Raw genomic sequence first — 19,049 nt, 5'->3', positions numbered from 1 at the left:
ACTTGTATTGGGATTAATAATGGTGACATTTCTCTTCCTACTTCACTCCAGCCAAGTGAATTCTAAACCACATGGTAAACAGCAATGAGAATCACAAATGTACAGTACAGAAGGAGGCCATTTACCAATGGTGTCTGTACTAGCTCTTGAAGAGCTACCAGCTTGTCCCATTCTCCAGCCCTACCTCCTTAGTCTTCAAATTCATCACTTTCAAATGTATATCCAACTCTCTTAAAGCCTTGTATGGAATCGACGTCCATCACTTTCCCAGGCAGCACTTTTCAAATCTTTATAACCGAGTAAAGATATTTCTCCTAAACTCACTGCTGGTTCTCTTGAAATTATGACCTATATTTATTGACATACCAACTAGTGGAAACAGAATATCCTATTTCAAGGAGCTTTTAACAAAATTCCTCAATAAAGGCCATTGTTTAACCCTGAAGCAGTATTAAAATAAAAATGGCATTTGGAGATGGATAGGAAATAGACTTAAAGAGTAACAGACATTTTTTAAACTGGGGAAAGAGGGAACAGAGGTCAGAAAACAATTAAAATGAGAAGTACCAGAGTTCTAATCATTATTAGTCCTACAAACACTCTATTATATGCCTTGGGACTTTCTCTTCAAGTCAAGGCAAAATAGAGAATGAAGAGAATGGAGAATGTGAACTGTTCAAAATTCTATCCAACAATAAGACTGGGTGATTTGGTTAATGGCAGCAAAAGGAGGATTCGGGCCGGGCTGCTAGAAAGATGATGCAAGACAAATTGCAAAGTGAGTAAAAATTTACACTGCATAGCAAAATTGTCTCTTTTCTATCCAGTATAAATTGCTGCTCTTTCTGAAATTTGACATTCTTATGTCTGTCCTGATAACAGCATTTTTTTCAGTAATATTCTAGTTCTGCACTACCAAGTGAAAATTAGTCATGTTTTTAAAACTTCCTAACACAGAAATATATATGATGTGCTATGCTGGACGAGTGAAATATTTTCAGTATTTATTTCTATTACCACATATTTTTACTTCACTCATTCGATGTAGGCATCACTGGCTGACCAGCACTTATTCCCGGTCCCTAGTTGCCCTTTAGAAGGTGATGGTGAGCTGCCTTCCTGAACCATTGCAGTTCATGTGCTGAAGGTTGACTGGCATTGCCATTAGGAAGGGAATTTCAGGATTTTGACCCAGTGACACTGAAGAATAGTGATATATGTTCAAATGGAGAGTGACTTAGGAGGGGAACTTGTGGATAATGGTGTTTTAATGTATCTGCTGCCCTCTCCTTATAGGTGGAAGAGGTATTAGTTTGAAAAGTGCTGTATCAGAAGCCTTGGTGAATTTTTGCAGCGGTTCTTGCGGATAATACACACTGCTGAGTATCAGTGGTGGAGGGAATACATTTTTGTGGATGTGGTGACAGGCTTTGTCCTGGACGATGTCAAGCTTTGAGTATTGTTGGAGTTGCACCCATCCAGGCAAGTGGCTAGTATTCTATCACTCCTGTAGAATGCCTAGTAGATGGTGGACAGGCTTTGGGGAGTCAGAAGGTCAATTATTCACTGCAGTACTCCGAGCCTCTGACCTACTTTCATCGTCATTGAATTTATATGGTGAGTCCAGTTCAGTTTCTGATCAACAGTAACATCTTGGGGCATTAATAGTGGTAGATTCAGTGATGGCAACACCATTGAATGTCTTGAAGTTGTGGCTAGGTTGTCTCTTATTGGAGTTGGTCATTGCCTGCCATTCTTATGTCACGAATGTTACTTGTCACTTGTCAGCCATGTCGGGATATTGTTCCAAATCTTGTTGCATTTGAACATCAACTGCTTCCATTTCTGAGGAGTACTGAATGATGTTGAACATTGTGCAATCATACCCAATTACCTTATGGAGGAGTGGTCACTGATGAAGCAGTTGAAGATGGTTGGACTAGGACAGTAACCTGAGGAACTCCTGCTGAGACATTCTGGAGCTGAGATTACTGGCCTCCAACAACTACAATCATCTTCCTATGTGCCAGGTATGACTTAGATCATTGGAGGGTATGTCCCAATTCCCACTAATTCCAGTTTTGCTTGGTCTCCTTGATGCCACACTTAGTTGATTGCAGCCTTGATTTCACGGGTTGTCACTCTTGCCTCACCTCTGGAATTCAGCTCTATTGTCAATGTTTGAATCAAGGCTGTAAGGAGGTAATGAGCTGATTGGCCCTGGTGGAACCCAAACTGGGCTTCACTGAGCAGGCTACTACTGAGCAGGTACAGCTTGGTAGCATGGTTGATGATACCTTCCATCATTTAACTGATGATCAAGAGTAGAGTGATGGGGCAATAATTGGCTGGGTTGTATTTGTCCTGCTTTTTATATACAGGTCATATCTGGATGACCTTCCACATTATTGCATAGATCCCAGTGTTATAATTGTATTGGAACAGCTTGGCTGTTCTCCAGCATCAATCTTCGATACTTTTGCCAGAATGTTGTCAAAGCCCATAGACTTTCAGTATCCAGTGTCTCCATCATTTCCAGTGATCACAGAGGGAATCTAATTGGTTGAAGATGGGCGTCTGTGATGATGGTGACCTTTGAAAGATGCCGAGATGGATCGTCCATTTAGCATTTCTGGCTGAAGGTTCTTGCAAATTCTTCAACCTCATCAATTGCACGATTATACTGAGCTCTCCTACCATTTATGATGGGGATATTAGTGGAGCTGCCTCTTTCAGTGAGTCATTTGATCGTCCAACACCATTCATCATTGGATGTGACAGGATTGCACAGCTTAGATCTGATCCATATGTTGTTGGATTGCTTAGCTCTATTAGTTGCTGTTTATACTGCTTGGTACACAGGTAGTTCTGTACTGTAGGTTCACCATCTTGACAATGCATTTTAGATATATCTGGTGCTGCTCCTGGCACATTCCCTGAAATTCTTCATTGAGCTGGTTTGATGGTAGTGGTAAAGTGGGGGATATGCTGGGCTATGAAGTTGCAGATTGTGTTGGAGTACAATGCTGTTACTGACGGTCCACAGTGCCTCAAGAATGGCTAGCCCTGAGTTGCTTGATACAAATGCCAATTACTAGAGACACAGCTGTTTACCCTCCACTCTGTGTCTATCCTTTAGCCAATCTTGGAGTCATATTGCTACTCCCCCTGTACTATTATGGACTTTAATTTTGTTGGCAAATTTATGATGTGGTACATCACTTTTAATATTTCATCCTCATCAAACCTTACTTCATTGTTTGTCAAAAATAAATAAATATTGTTTTGATTGGCTGGTGAGGAGACAATTTTCAATAGACTTCAAATTGCATACATTCTGTGGAGCTTACAGTTCAGGATAGACCAGATGAGCTAAACTGACTATTTCCATGCTGCACTTGGTATTTTTGGATATGTTTAATGCCAAATAAGTGCAATATCAATGCTCTAATGGCGAATTATCCATTTACTAATGCAGAACAGACAAAAAAAATTAAAGTAAATTAAGTATCACAGAGTAAAACAGCTTATAGGAAATAAATGTGTATTGGTCTTGAAATACAAGTTGAAAACTATATTATAAAGGAGGTTGATGGTCAGGTGGTGTCAATTACTTAATTTGATTTTTTTTGTTGAAATCAGTTAAGCATCAGTTTCAGCACTGGAACTCAACAATAAGTAATATAAATGTAGCCACATTATTCAAATCATGCAAAATATAATCTGAAAAGTTGCCAACTACAAATAGAATATGGCACCAGCAACCTATCATTTTGACCATTTACGAAATGCTCCTCTTAATTGATTTTACAAAGCTACACTGCACATTCAATTACACCCATTTAATGAATGTCAGAATTATCAAAAGGTGCTTCTTTCCTTCTGCTGTACCCATCTATTTTCAAAAGAATCAGCTCTCCAGTATCAAATCATTCAGATAAAAGTCATTAACACAGCAAGCAAAGTGAATTATGAAGGGGAAATGGTGCATGATGTGCTTCATTGAAATAAAAGCCATTGCTACTTTAACCATAATCCCTTGGGACATGTTTTAATCAGCAATCAATTCACCTCAAGCACTTGGCACAATTTCATTTTGAGAAAGAAAAAAATAAAGTGAATGAAAATCTGCTTTTATAAGTTGTTAATTTGGAAGAGTAAATGCTAATTATGAAGATAAGATTAGTAGACTATTTAAATGCAGTAGGTAAGATATTAAATTTGGCCCAGCATTCTCCATGAATGTTAAAATGAAGTGTCAAGAAATACCAATAAAATGAGAAGCTACAAATTCAGACAGATCGATTGACACTAGGTTTGCATGTTTTTGTTAAAAATGACAAGCACTTTGAGTTTTAGGTATAATTAAGTTCTATGCAAGATAAAAATCAAGGAATTGTCAAAGGCAATGCAGCAATATTGTTCTTTGAATCTCAGAGGAAAATATTGGTTCAATTTACTTTGCAACACATATTGGGCTGAATTTTCAGTTTGGGGGAGAGACTCATACTAGTGTGTGAATAGTCAATACCGAGAACTTCTTGATACATCTGTTTTTCCTCTGCATTCCCAACTTCCTCATTGGTGTGGGGTTGCACTAACTAGGGTGCAACACACGTAACAGCCCCCACGGAGAGTGGATCCACTACTTCAAAATGGAAGAAAATCACATTTTTTCATCATACTCTTTTCCTTTGGTGATGCAAGGTTTTGGAAGCTGATTGAAGTGTGCCAGCTTTGACAGTTCGTGTAAAAGATACAAACCCTGCTGAGAAGTCTGGAATATTGTGAAGAGCAAATGCAAAGTATTTTCATGTTTTTAGCTGTCACTATTAGTTGCTGTATCGTAATGTAGATGTGACTTTAGAACCGTGATTCAATATACTGACCTGTCCTTTAACATTGACCAGCTTACTTATTCACCTATATTATAGTATTTGCTTAATGAAGAAATGTCCACAATGCAGTGAAAATGCATTAAATATCTTTCCGGGTTATGTCTTCATCTCTTGATGATTAAAAAAAAACTGATTTTGACATTTGATAACAAATCTAATCACCTGGTCCTTTACATTGATTATCAGACATAATTATACTTAATTTACTTTGAAATTGAATTGGATACTTTCTATTCTTTCCTCCTCAGATTGCTTTATTGCTTGGACAACTGTGGTCATTGTCAGTGTTTCATTTTGTTTCATGTGGTAATGGATTCCTACACAGGAGGTATATGAATGAATGAGTTTATAATTTCTTGCCCCATTGATGAGGTTGCTGGTCTATTGATAGAAGAGGATTACAAATATTGCATAGATTTTCTTTCACATGGCAGAGTTTCTTCTCCTAATCCATGATATTGAGGCTTTTATTAGTTTACGTTTGCTTCAATAAATCTGAAGTTTTGTCATTGACTTTGAATGCATTTTGAGGACTGTGCAGCGCATACTAGGTTAGCAGCTGTGGTAAATATGTTGGGAGCACAGAGATGACATGGGGGCACAGGATACATGAGAAACTAAAGGTGGCATGGATGATCTGAGGGGACATGGATTGGCAGGATGATTGCATAAGGTGGTGAAGACATGTTTAGGGGTCCATCAAGCATTACTGGGAGATGGCTGACCGTGCTGAAGAAACAGGATTTGTAATTGGTCTCCTCACAATCCCTAGCAGAGCTTTCATACTGCATTGTAATGATTTTTACAAATAAATTTAAGTGAATAAAACATCAATATTTTATAAAAATTGAATTTGATTTTCCTTTAAGGTTTGCTCAGATTACATTGAAAATATAGAACCAAGTCTTCTCTTAAAATACGAACCATTGTTAATACTTTAAATAGCTAAAATTATAATTTGTACTTTTATAAATACCAGGTCTTACTTATTTTTTGTAAGCTATTTAAAAATATCATATGACCATCAATAAGTTTCACAATAACATGCATAATACCACATGTTTATTTTGAATTGGATTTGAAGGCAGAAATGTTCACACAATTTGACAAGAGGGAATGTCTAAAGTTCAATCCTAGGAAATAGTGCCTGATATATAAGCTCTTAGGTTTCCCAGCTAGTTCACCCAAAATTTCACCACATGATTTGATTCATGTTACACATTAAGCAAATGGCCTTCTAAGTACTGCTGTGCTAGACTTGCTGCCTCCTCGTTTACCTCAGAAATTATGAATGAAACAGAGGCAGCCATTTCAGTTCACTCAAAAAGTCAATATCGGGGGATGTGAAGAACAATTCCTTTGCAGTATCTGGCAGGCATTGGCCCTCAAGATCACATGTCATGCAAGATACAAACCAAAAATGATATATGAAACCACCTTGGGATTACACTCCTCAAAACAGTTGTTCTTTTTGTGATTCTAGTTTCAAGTTGCAGGGACAAATCACATCAACAATTCTATTAAAAAAGAAACAATTACTTCAGTAACCTTACTCGCTGTTGGAAAAAAATATACTATTTATCATGCTGAAGGATTAAAAACTGTTGTTGATATTGCATATTGCTCAAAACCTTGAGTTAAAAACAGAAGTTGTATATAGTGAGATGCACATCCTCATCAGTGAATGCTGAAGACAAAGACATTCTAGAGAAAATCTGTAATTTTGCTTTTTGATGCAAATTAGTACATAGAACATAAAACAATACAGCGCAGAATAGGCCCTTCAGCCCTCGATGTTGCGCCGACCTGTGAACTATTCTCAGCTTATCCCCCTACACTATCCCCAAATCATCCATGTGCTTATCTAAGGATTGTTTAAATCTCCCTAATGTGGCTGAGTCAACTACATTAGCAGGTAGGGTATTCCATGCCCTTACCACACTCTGCGTTAAAAAAAAGTGTCATAATTTATATTTAAAATCTGTACATTACTCATGTTAGGTTGTTTGGTTGTACCGTCTTCTATGGATAAGATCTTTTTGCCACCGTGGATTTGAATTTAAGATGACAGCCTCTTTAAAATCACAGAGTGCAACTCACGTGAAAGGGTACATCCTGAGGTTAAATCATATTAGGGACATCTAGATCTCCATAATTTCAAAATAAAGTACATTTGTAAATAAGACATCGAACTACAATAGCTGAGGTAGGCAATGCTTTTAAAGGGGAAAGGTTAAACTGTTATCAATCTACTCGCACCATTGTACATTTATAGCAGATTTATACCTGTTTGCTGGTAATATGTAAATTAGGCACTGGGTAAAGATAAACAGAAACAAAAGTTCCACAATTGTGGACAGTCTTTTTTTTAAAACTGTGGTTTGGGTCACTATGTTCTTACTGTTCATGTTGCTCTGGATGAAAGTGCTGAACGTTCAATTATATCATACATCAAACTGGGACCTCCTCCAGCTGTACAAGCCATTCAATTTAGTTGTGGCCAAGAATCTTATACAGTCACCTAGATTTCATTTCTTTCCTTGACCTCTCATTTAATGGAATCCAACTGTGCTAAACCTTAGAATGAAAATAAGTGATTGAAGTTTAGCTTAGGGATAAGCAGGACACTATCAGACTACCTAATTTCACTCTAGAAACAGCCCACTTCCCTCTCGTATCACCTTCAATGAATGCACACACTTGGGTCAGCCCGAGGTTTAATTTCAGAGGGAATGTGGCACAAGAATTAGACTGAATGAAGCATCCTTCTCTTTGTAATCTCTACTGTCAATAATCTTGACCATTGCAAAATAGAATTGAATCAAAATATTTTCCAGAAATGTACTTTTTAAAATTCAAAATCAATTAGGGTGTGATAAATAGTAAAATGCACAGCCATTTTAATTCACTGTTAAAAATGTAATCTGATTAATGTGATCACAGAGTCATAGAACCTCTACAGTGTGGAAGCAGTCCATTCAGCCCATAGAGTGCACCAACCCTCCAAAGAGCATCCCACCCAGACCCCTCCCCCATCCTTGTTCCCTGTAATCTTGCATCTCACATAGTTAATCAACCTAACCTACATATCCCTGTGTACTGTGGGCAATTTTGTATGGCCTATCCACCTAACCTGCATATCTTTGGACTGTGGGGAGGAAACCAGAGCACCTAGAGAAAACCCACACATACAGAGGGAGAATGCACAAACTCTGTGGTTAAGGGTGCAATTGAATCTGGGTCCCTGGCATTGTGAGGTAGCAGTACTAAACACTGAGCCACCGATAATGCACACATATTTTCTCTTGAAACATTTACAAACTAATAATGCTGCTTATCTGTCTCATGCTATTTGTTCTTGGTTGCTATCCTAGGATTCAACATCAACTCTTGCCCTTTTAAAAAGGACCGGTTCTGACATGTTACTATATACATTGCAGTCAAAGAAAACTGAGTCAACTGCCGCCAGGAATATCTTCCTTGATGCTACTTAAAAAGACTAAATTTTAAAAGGCACCATCTCTGAAGTAACAGAACAAATCAAACATTATTCTGCAAAAGTTCAATGATGTTACTATTTGTATCTGGTACAATTAAACTTCCCACTGCACCAAGTAACATAGCACTTTTCTTTTTCTTTGCTGTGTTAATAGTTTTACTATTTTTATGATAATGTTTGTGGTCAATTCCAAATGAGTCACCTGCATTAGCAATGCTAAGGTTTTTCAGATTGCTTGATATCGTGCAAAATATTTCATAGGTTAAATGGGCTTTTTTTGTAAAATGTAAATACAATTCTACTAAAATAAATCCCATATTTTACATCAAGCAACACATACAATTGATGCTCAAGGTGCTGGAACACAACTACCGTCAGCTTCTTTGGAAATCAATATCAAAGCTACTTTCACAGATAGCCATCGAGTGTACTATTTTTGTTTAGAGCCTCATTGCAAGATAATAAATAAGTGTTTTTCATCAATGTTTACTGTGGAAAAGGACATGGAAGATATAGACTGTAGGGAAACAGATGGTGACACCTTGAAAAATGTCCAGATTACAGAGGAGGAAGTGCTAGATGTCTTGAAACGCATGAAAGTGGATAAATCCCCCAGACATGATCAGGTGCATGCTAGAACTCTGTGGGAAGCTAGGGAAGTGTTCGCTGGTCCCCATTGAAAGTCACAGGTGAGGTGCCAGAAGACTGGAGGTTGGCTATCGTGATGCCACTGTTTAAGAAGGGTAGTAAGGACAAGCCAGGAACTACAGACCAGTGAGCCTGACATTGGTGGTGGGCAAGTTGTTGAAGGGAATCCTGAGGGACAGGATGTACATGCATTTGGAAAGGCAAGGACCGATTAGGGATAGTCAGCATGGCTTTGTGCGTGGGAAATCATGTCTCACAAACTTGATTGAATTTTTTGAAGAAGTAACAAAGAGGATTGATGAGGGCAGAGCAGTGGATGACATCTGAATCACTTTAGTAAGGTGTTCAACAAAGTGCCCCATGGGAGACTGGTTAGCAAGGTTAGGTCTCATGGTATATAGGGAGAATTAGCCATTTGGATACAGAACTGGCTCAAAGGTAGAAGACAGAAGGTGGTGGTGGAGAGTTGTTTTTCTGACTGGAGGCCTGTGACCAGTGGAGTGCCACCAGGATCAGTGCTGGGTCCACTACTTTTTGTCATTTATAGAAATGACTTGGATGTAAGCATAAGAGGTATAGTTAATAAGTTTGCAGATTACATCAAAATTGGAGATGTAGTGGACAGTGAACATTACCTCAGAGTACAACGGGATCTTGATGAGATAGGCCAATGGGCTGAGGAGTGGCAGATGGAGATTAATTTAGATAAATGCGAGGTGCTGCATTTTGGGAAAGCAAATCTGAGCAGGCCTTATACACTTAATGGTAAGGCCCTAGGGAGTGTTGCTGAACAAAGAGACCTTGGAGTACAGGTTCATAGCTCCTTGGAAGTAGAGTCACAGGTAGATAGGATAGTGAAGGTGGTGTTTGGTATGCTTTCTTTTATTGGTCAAAGTACTGAGTTGGGAGGTCATGTTGTGGCTGTACAGGATATTGGTCCAGCCACTGTTGGAATACTGTGTGCAATTCTGGTTTCCTTCCTACTGGAAAGATGTTGTGAAACTTGAAAGGGTTCAGAAAGGATTTACAAGGATGCCAGGGTTGGAGGATTTGAGCTATAGGGAGAGGCTGAATAGGCTAGGGCTGTTTTCCCTGGAGCTTCAGATGCTGAGGGGTGATCTTAGAAAGGTTTACTAAATTATGACGGGCATGGATAGGACAAATAGACAAAGTTTCTTCCCTGGGATAGGGGAGTCCAGAACTCAGCATAGGTTTAGGTTGAAAGGGGAAAGACATAAAAGGGACCTAGGTGGCAACTTTTTCACACAGAGGGTGATGTGTGTATGGAATGAGCTGCCAGAGGAAGTGGTGGAGGTTAGTACAATTGCAACATTTAAAAAGGCATCTGAATGGGTTTATGAATAGGATGGTTTTGAGGGACATGGGCCAGGTGCTGGCAGGTAGGACTACATTGGGTTGGGATATCTGGTCAGCATGGACAAGTTGGACCGAAGGGTCTGTTTCCGTGCTGTATATCTCTATGACTCTAAGTTGTTCTGGACAAATACAACAATGAAGTCTCACAAGATTGGTTAATACCTTAGATATTCTCTCAGGTCAAGCAGACTTGCAGCTCAATTTACTTTCAGGGATGTAGCCTAACAATGAAATATCACATTGCTATCACAATGTATCACAATGAAGAAATCACAAAGGTCAACCTCCCATCTATGGAATACATCTATGAGGCCTGCTGTCAAGGAAAGTCTGCCAGCATTCTCAATGATCCACCCCACACTGGCAATGTTCTTCTACAACCTCTACCAACAGGGAGAAGGTAAAGAAGCCTGAACACACGCACCTGCCAGTTTTGAAAGAGTTTTTCTCCTACTGAATGAATTCAAACTCCTAACATTCGCCTGTACCTGTGGTTTTGTTTTTGCCGCTGTTTACCTATTATTTACTTATCTACGCTACTTAACTCTGTATTGCTCACAAGATAGAACTTTTCACGGTCCTTGGTACATGTGACAATAAATTCAATTCAGTTCAATTATCTAAATATTCAGCAATGTAACTCTGGGGTTAACCAAGAGGACACAATGAATTGAACTGGACACATGCTATTCTTTCAAATGTGAAACTCCAATATTTTATGAGGTGAATGAAAAAAAAATGTGGAAAAGGTAAGATGCGTCCTGATTGAAAAAATAAGCATTTGTAATTTATGGAGTGAGCATTTCATCTGCAGTTACTGAACAACTTTTATTAGAACAATTCAATTTATGACTGTTATAAGTCAAAACATTAATACACCAACTATCTTGTAAGCAGTGTTTTGGATTTTTAATAACTCTAAATCCCAGTCTATAAGCCTATATTTATCTATAGACAACTGGAAGTGTACGGAAAGGTGGTACCATTTGTCCACTGCTAATCACAAATACCAGGCCAAAAATGGGAGCATGCAAAGATTCTGTATGCTTTTAAAATCAACTAAATACGACACGTATCACTTCAAAACAAGCGGATGCTGATATTACATTCATCTGCAAAATAAATAGCCAGAATCAACATTCTGCATTTTAAATAAATGCCAATTTATTGAACTGCGTTTTGAGTTCATTTGTTGGAGTTGAATGTCAACTATTCCACTTTTTCCATTTGTGATTGAAAATGACATGCAGTGTCTGCAAAAAAGGAGAATGGAAATGAAAACTGCCATTATAAATCTGAGTAAAAATCCAAAGCTTCAACTACACATTCTGAATCCTGATAGGAAAAGGTTGCTCAGTTTAATGGAGTTATAAGTAAAATTCTTTCAGTGCTCCAGATCTGTAATTAATATAGTCCTGTGGTACACCCATAATCAGCCAAATAAAAATTTAGAGGCAACTTCTTTACTTACAGTCAAAGATTGCAGATACAGCAATTGGTAATTTTTTTTTCCATTTCTTGTTGACTTAAAATAATTTTTATCTAGTGTTGGAGCTGTATTATCAGCCATGGGTTTAAGGGAATATATATTCATTTGATGCTCCTTTATTTTGGACTGCAAGTTATTAGTTGGAAAACTATTGCATTAAAAGTACACTCAAGAGAAATTAGGAATAGGCAAATGTGCCCATTGCCTCTTCACCCATAAATAGCCAGCTGTATCTACATTCCATGGAAGAATTAATAAAAAAAATTCAAAGTAATTTTCATCTCTCAAAACTGATTCAGCAGAATTTGCAATATATTTGCAATGACAACACTTCAGTTGTTTTTTTCAGGTCTTATTAAAAGTCTTTGCCCTATTGCTACCTGACCTAATTCTTGTCACAGAGATGCACAAACTATTACTTTCCAACAATAAGTTACCTCTAAGAGGAGCAAGAAATAGCTTCCTTGTTGGGAAGTGACTAGTGATTGCTCTTCCAGTGATAGAATTGACATTGTCAAAAGCAAATCCTTAGCTGAGCCATTCACAAGATAAAAAAAACATTACTTTCAAAGAATGGAAAGCAATTATCTTGCTCTTGTCAAAATAAAAAGTCATGCAACAGTCCTGGAAAAAATATCAGTATCCTGGAGCAATTGGAAATAGTGATGGAACACACATCGCAATGTGTCATTATCTGCCACTGCCATTCATTAAGGTTCAACTTTATCTCCTTTAAATATACAGGATGAATTGAAATTTTCACTTCTTCCTCATTCCCAGTGTTCTACAAATTCTTAAATAACACTGTTTATGTTTTTATTTGAAACACGGCTTTTGTTTTTTTTAAAAACAGTGCCTTATTGTAGGGTTGGATAATTGTCCATTTTCCATTCCTATTAACTCAGTTAGTTTAGACTGCATGTGCATTGCAAATTAATGTTTTCTTTAAAAGTACAGTTGCATTTTGTGTTGATTGTGTAGAATAATTACAACCCATGTATGGTAATTCAAGCTAATAATAACATCTAACAGAACTATTTTTGAGTAGCCCTAGTTTAAGACACCCACACATTTGGTAGGTGACAGTCAAACTACCATCTCCCTGTACCTCTGAAATTAGAATGATGAAATAGAATGTAGTATTAAAATGATATTTAACCAAAATCTTACTTGAAAAACACAAATCAATAGCCAGTTCCTCCTTCAGCTTGAAGTCTTCCTCAGTGGAAGCTCCTTTCCAGATGTTCCCTTACTACAGGTGCTAAAGTCCCATATTTGCTATCCTCTTGGTTCCTTAATTGCATAATCACACACTAAGATGAAACACACTCCGTAACACAGGTTAGACTGAAGCACAAGGATTTCCTTATAAGTGTTCCATTATCTATAAAACAGATTAACAGAAACGCATTTTAAATGCTGTAGCTCATTGACTGACTTTCTAAAAGCTATTTGATATTTTAGCCCAATTAACAGTGACAACAACAATTTCAGAAGTGGTTAAATCTTTTTCCTTTTGAAAACTTAATCATAGTGTGAACCACTTTTTAAAAGCACTTACTATGGATAATGCTGTTGATAGATAACATTAGCTACAAGATGATCTTGAAGCACTTTTTTTTAAAAAAATACTTTTTTAGATATCTCCTCAGTCTTTTCCTGTGTAAACAGCACACAATTTTTATTTTTCTTTGTTTTGAATTGCAAACAAAAAATGGGGAAATGGCTGCTTTAAACCAAGGATTGTGAAAGGAGTAAGTGCACTTTTAAAAACAAGTTACTGGAGCACATTATGACTAGAGTTCACACTGTTCAAGAAGCAGGAAAGATGTTTAAGATTCAATGGCACTGTGGGTGGGTGGGTATTCAAAGCAAGCTTTGCACAGAGTCAAACCACTGACTTGTTTTTCCAATTAAGACCAGTTGTTGAGGCCAGGAGTCATCAGCATAACAACTCTCTGGTTGATGGGCAGATGGGTAGTATTTATGTGAACATGACTGAGGCAGAAGGTCTCAAAGCTGCAGGAGACAGCATCTCTCTCTCTCTTCTTTTTCTGCAGTGAAGTAACCAAGAACTCAAAGACAATTAACTTCCCCCACCATTTGCCAGAAACCATTGCCTCTAACTAGTGACTGAAAGGTTGAATTAATGTATCAACAAATCTAGGGATTCAGTAAAGAACTGAACGGATTGGAAAGAAGATCAGAAGGACTCAGAAGAAACAGGAGTCACCTCAAAATCTGCGGACTGCTGCCCTTGAACCATGTTTCCCCAATAGTTTTCCTTCCACCTATAACACCTATGTTTGTCTGACTGTTGTCTGTTGCATGTGTGTAGAAGTGTTTAAGGGATTGGAATATCAGCTAGTCGAGAATTGATTTGTTAAAATAGTTCATGTTAAGTACAGAAATCCAGTGTTCTGTTAACCTGCGTTCATCAGACAGGTAGATTGGAGACTTTTATTAAGTTGATGAAATCTTCAACTTTTCTGACAACCCTGGAAGTAACTGGACTTCAATACCAGTGCACTGTTTCAAATGGGACATGGCAATTGTACTCAGCTTCCACCTTTGCCTCTGAAACAAATAGAGATACCTATTAGACTAAGTAATTGCAAGTTGTAGCTATCATAATCTAATGCCCATGCAGAACTTCTAACTCGGTAAAACTGCAACTGAATTAAGCTAAAATGTTCTATCAAGGGAATGAATTTTCAGAAGACCAAAATCCTAAGTCAGAATCTTTAATCAGCATGTTATCAATTTCCTATTCAATCCAGTTCATCTATTAAAGAGCAAATACACCTTTGTTTGGACTTTAAATCTTCCAAAAGGATTTCTTGATAGGAAATTAATTCCCCAACACTGCTGGCAAATTGAAGGAAATTTTAGTTACAAATCAGGGTTCCTTAAAGACTAAAACACTTTCCAATTTAATCAACATTCTGCCATCAGGATATCCTCTAAATTAAATAGATTTTTCAACTTTAATGTTGGTAATTTAGCACATTTCAACCCTGTATACGGTATAGCATAACTTGATTCCAAGGATGGCTTGATCTCTGCTTTACGCCCTATCAGCTTTAGCTGAACATTGTGTAATATTGGTGTGAATTGCCCATTCCCTCACCATGCAGTTCTACAAACTCCCTCAGTGAGGCTGCCCACTACCACTATGAATCCACACTCACTCACATCTGAGACAGACTATCCAAATTCCTTTTATCCTTCAGTCAATCTACACCACATATTAATTGGGGGAGGAAAGTATAATAACACAATGCACCAGTCTTAAATCATGCTTCAGCATACTATTCAATTGTCAAATGGGCACATTGCGCTTTGAGGCATTTATTAAATTCTAAACACAATAGGGTCATGTGGATACACTAAAGTTTGCTAAACATACAACTGGCCTGCATATTCAGCCACAATAAAACTTGAATTTTAAGACTGAGATATCATTGACTGGTTAGGTACAGCACGTTCCTGAACGACTTGTTTTTTTTTACTTGTATATGGTGCTCAGTTCATCACCAGAAAAGTGCCTCTTGTTATTATTGTAACGAAAACTGCTTTTATCGATCAGTTCAAATATTTAAAATGATTGAGATGGTTAGTTAGTACGCGCGTGAAAGATTATAATCGCATCCTTGTACCAACCTGATACTGCCTTAAGTATCAAATTACACAAAACCGTTCTAGCTATTCTAAAACCAAGCAAATTAATAGCTCAAGGAAACATATACTCGGATCTTCCAGTCAGGGCATTGCCAATGAAGGCGAATAAAAGCTTGATTCGCCCTTCGATTCAGACTTCTGCAGCAGGGTATATATTGACTCGAGATCCACACAAAGACAAGCAACCAGAAGGTGCGGCGAGGCCACGGCACTTCTGCTCTTATCAGCTTATGTAACGCCTCCTAAAGCGGCAGCACGCTGCTTTTGTAATGGTACTTTTTTAAAAAAAATGTTATTTTTCATTATTTATAATATTTAAAATTTAAATGCCATAATAAGTTTGTCGTGGGCGGTGATTATTATTGGGGATTTAGTTTTCGGGGTCCTGGTACTTCTCTTGTTCATTACTGTCCTGCATCTGACATTAACAGCGAAAAAAATGACAACTATATGGGTGAGGAGAGGGGAAACAAAGCCAGGTCTCCGATTTTCACTGCTGCTGACATCGGCCTTTTGCTCAGAAAAGCAGAATGGATCATCAGTGTCAACAGTTCAGTCCCGTAATTTTCAACCGTTGCCAACTTCTATATAGTCATTACCATGCACAGAATTTACAAGGTGATTTTGTTTTACAAACATAAGAAACATAAAGAAGTTGCCTCTTTTACACATGTTAATGAGGAATCCAATTGTTTTTGAGCAAAATATTAAGAATGAACAGTGGCTGTGAATCATGATGGAGTTGGGGGTGGGGTGGAGTTTCCTCATTTTCAATGTGAAGGAAAATTAAATTGTACTTTTTTGTTCCATGTATTACTTTTGATGGTGTTAGTAACAGGCAGTAATAGTCGAAGTTTTGTTGTCCCCAGCTAGTCAAAGAAGTTAAGTATCTGCCACAGAATTATTTATCGAGGTCTCAAACTATAAAGAATTAATGAGGTCCATAATTACCGAATCCATTATTTTAGAGTCCAGAATGAGAATAAGGTAAAAGTTCATGTAAATGGTATAATTAGTTCCTGTCAAGTTTTGTCACTTGGTTACCTCAGCTGTAAACTAAGTGGCTTCCAACAAATATTACTGGAAACTGGCTAATGAAATCAAGTTATATTAGTTTGATTACAGCATATATATGTGAATAGTATCACTTTTACATTAACTTCCAAGCATAGTATCCATTCTGGTTATGAGTAAGCATCTCTATCATACAGCTTCCTGTTTTATCCATAAAAGAGTAGTCAACGAAGTAAAAGTCTAAGTTATAATGTATCACAGTTCTCCACGAGTTCCTGATTTACTGCAATCATGTAAACCCCCAGTTTTTAGCTATGGGGAGGGAAGTTAGATTTTTTTTTAATTACACAAAGAAAAGTCAGTCACATGTGGCGCACAAGTTTTTTAAAACAAAAATCAAGTGGAGGAAACGTAATGGATCTTCTGGTCTTCAGCCTTCTGGTCCTTTCCGGCTCTCAATTTTGTGTTTATAAAATGCTCCTTGTGCCATGTTTAAAGCAGAAATGCATGTTCAAAGTCAACAGTAACTAACAATGTGTTGAACCAGCAATCGTACTGGAAAATTAAAACTATTTCTTAAGTCTATCATTCCGTTTCTCTATTGGCTATCCCAGACATAGGTTAATAAAAGGACAAGTTTGCATTGTTCCCAATGTTCAGTCAAACTTTGGAAATTGCTCGCGCTGGATAGGGAGAGCGAACACTCGTCAAGAGGGCAAATACCATCAATTTTGAAGACAGTCAAAATGAATTCAAGACTATAATTGGCCAGAACAAAGCTTCCTCCTTAGTACTTGTCTACCTTGCTTGCAAAATCAAACTGATTTACAATTCTTATTCCTCCTACTGAAGCTGGTTTACTGTAATTACGATTTACTTAAAGGCTTTATTCCAATTATTAATCTGTTTTGTGGATTAAAAAAGCCATCATCAAATTTGGATTCAAAACAGCAAACTGAATGACAAGTTCACGTCCCACAGATTGGAGGTCCAATTTTACTTCTAAAAAAAGGGGCGTTGCAATGGATAGCTTTATGTTACTCTTCAATTGTCTCTTTGATTACATAAAATACCTCCACAGTATTTAGATTCACATACACAGCAGAAGGAACCCATTTTTAAAAAAAAACAGGAGGGGATGGGGTGCTTAACTGTTTGAGATTGTAAGCAACGAACATACAGTTGAATGTTGCAGATTTACCTCCAGACCTGTCCGAGCTGCAGAATGTGGATGAGGGACTGCAGGAACCACATGCACAAGCGGCAGCAAGTCGAAGTGCGGGTAGCCCGGCGCTGCCCCGCTTCGCTCTCCTTGGTGCTGAAATGATCGGCTGCTTCATCAGGGCCAGTTCCTCCTCCCGCCGCCGCCGCCGCTGCAGCCCGGGCTCGGGCGCTGCTCCCACCGCTACTGTTGGTGTAGTCGTAGACGAACCACCTGAAACTCAGTACCTGCACCACCAGGGACGGCACCACCACGAACATGAGCGTCAGCCCGAACCACCAGTAGTCGCCTTGGAAGTAATAGTCCACGGCCAGCCACACGTCGGTCGCTCCATCCGAGAAGAAGACGAGCAAGGCGCCCAGGATCCAGCAGCAGTCCGCTAAGGAGTACTCTTCCCGCTGGCGAGGCACCGAGTTGACACAGGAGCTGTGACAGCAGCCGGAGCCCGGCTCACAACAATGGGAGGAGGAGGACGAGGCGGCGGCGGCGGCGGGGGCGAGGGGCCCGGCGGACGAGGATGACAAGCCCCTCTCCCCGCATTCACTCTCCGCTGGGCGTTGACCTAAATTCTGCAACGAGACGGACGCCGTCCCTCCCATGCCGTCCGACTTTGCAGCCATGTTGAACAAGCACCCTCCCCCCACCCCCCCCCCCCTCTCTCTCTCACACTCACTCACTCACTCACTCACACACAAAAAGACTAACACTCACTTCCGCAGATGCCGAGCCTTTTTTTTAAAAAAAACCCTCCTGCTCGAGGGAGGGGAAAATAAAACTTCCGGCGACTGCGGGTGGGGCTGAGCTGTGGAGAGAGAGAGAGAGAGAGAATTAAAGCTGCCAGTCCCGCTCCTCCCCCTGCTCTGGCTGCACAGCCACTGGATCTGACCCTCCCACTGGAGCCCAGCTCGATTAACGTGGCTACATCACCGAGTCTGCACAGGCGCTTCACCCTTTTGTTTCACAGAGAGACCCAGGCAGGGATTCAACAGGCAGCCCCCGCACCCCCTTCCCCCCAGACCGAGCCCTGCTGACTGTGCGCTGTGAACTGAACACCATCAGAACCCGGGCTGACTCCAGCCCCACACACGTTTTCGCCTTCTCACACCTGCACGTCCGATATACCCATGACAGCATGTTTCTATTTTCAATACAACACTTTGCTCGCACTGGGATAATCTTAACCAGGATTTCGGGAGACGTTAACTCCGATATTTATTACAG

General features: G+C 39.0%; 1 protein-coding gene across 1 annotated transcript in view; it reads right to left on the bottom strand.

The window, feature by feature from the left end:
- Positions 1-18,448, bottom strand: part of xkr7b (XK, Kell blood group complex subunit-related family, member 7b) — a 203,253-nt gene extending 184,805 nt beyond the window's left edge. Inside the window, exon 1 of the mRNA XM_072556761.1 lies at positions 17,808-18,448. Within this exon, the coding sequence (XP_072412862.1) occupies positions 17,808-18,448 (641 nt within the window). The remainder of the gene's footprint in view (positions 1-17,807) is intronic.
- Positions 18,449-19,049: the final 601 nt, after the last annotated feature.

Source organism: Chiloscyllium punctatum, chromosome 37 (genome assembly GCF_047496795.1).
Source record: "Chiloscyllium punctatum isolate Juve2018m chromosome 37, sChiPun1.3, whole genome shotgun sequence".
NCBI classification, from domain to species: domain Eukaryota; kingdom Metazoa; phylum Chordata; class Chondrichthyes; order Orectolobiformes; family Hemiscylliidae; genus Chiloscyllium; species Chiloscyllium punctatum.
The sequence above is the reverse complement of the archived record's forward strand: the minus strand, read 5'-3'. Positions and strand labels throughout refer to the sequence as shown.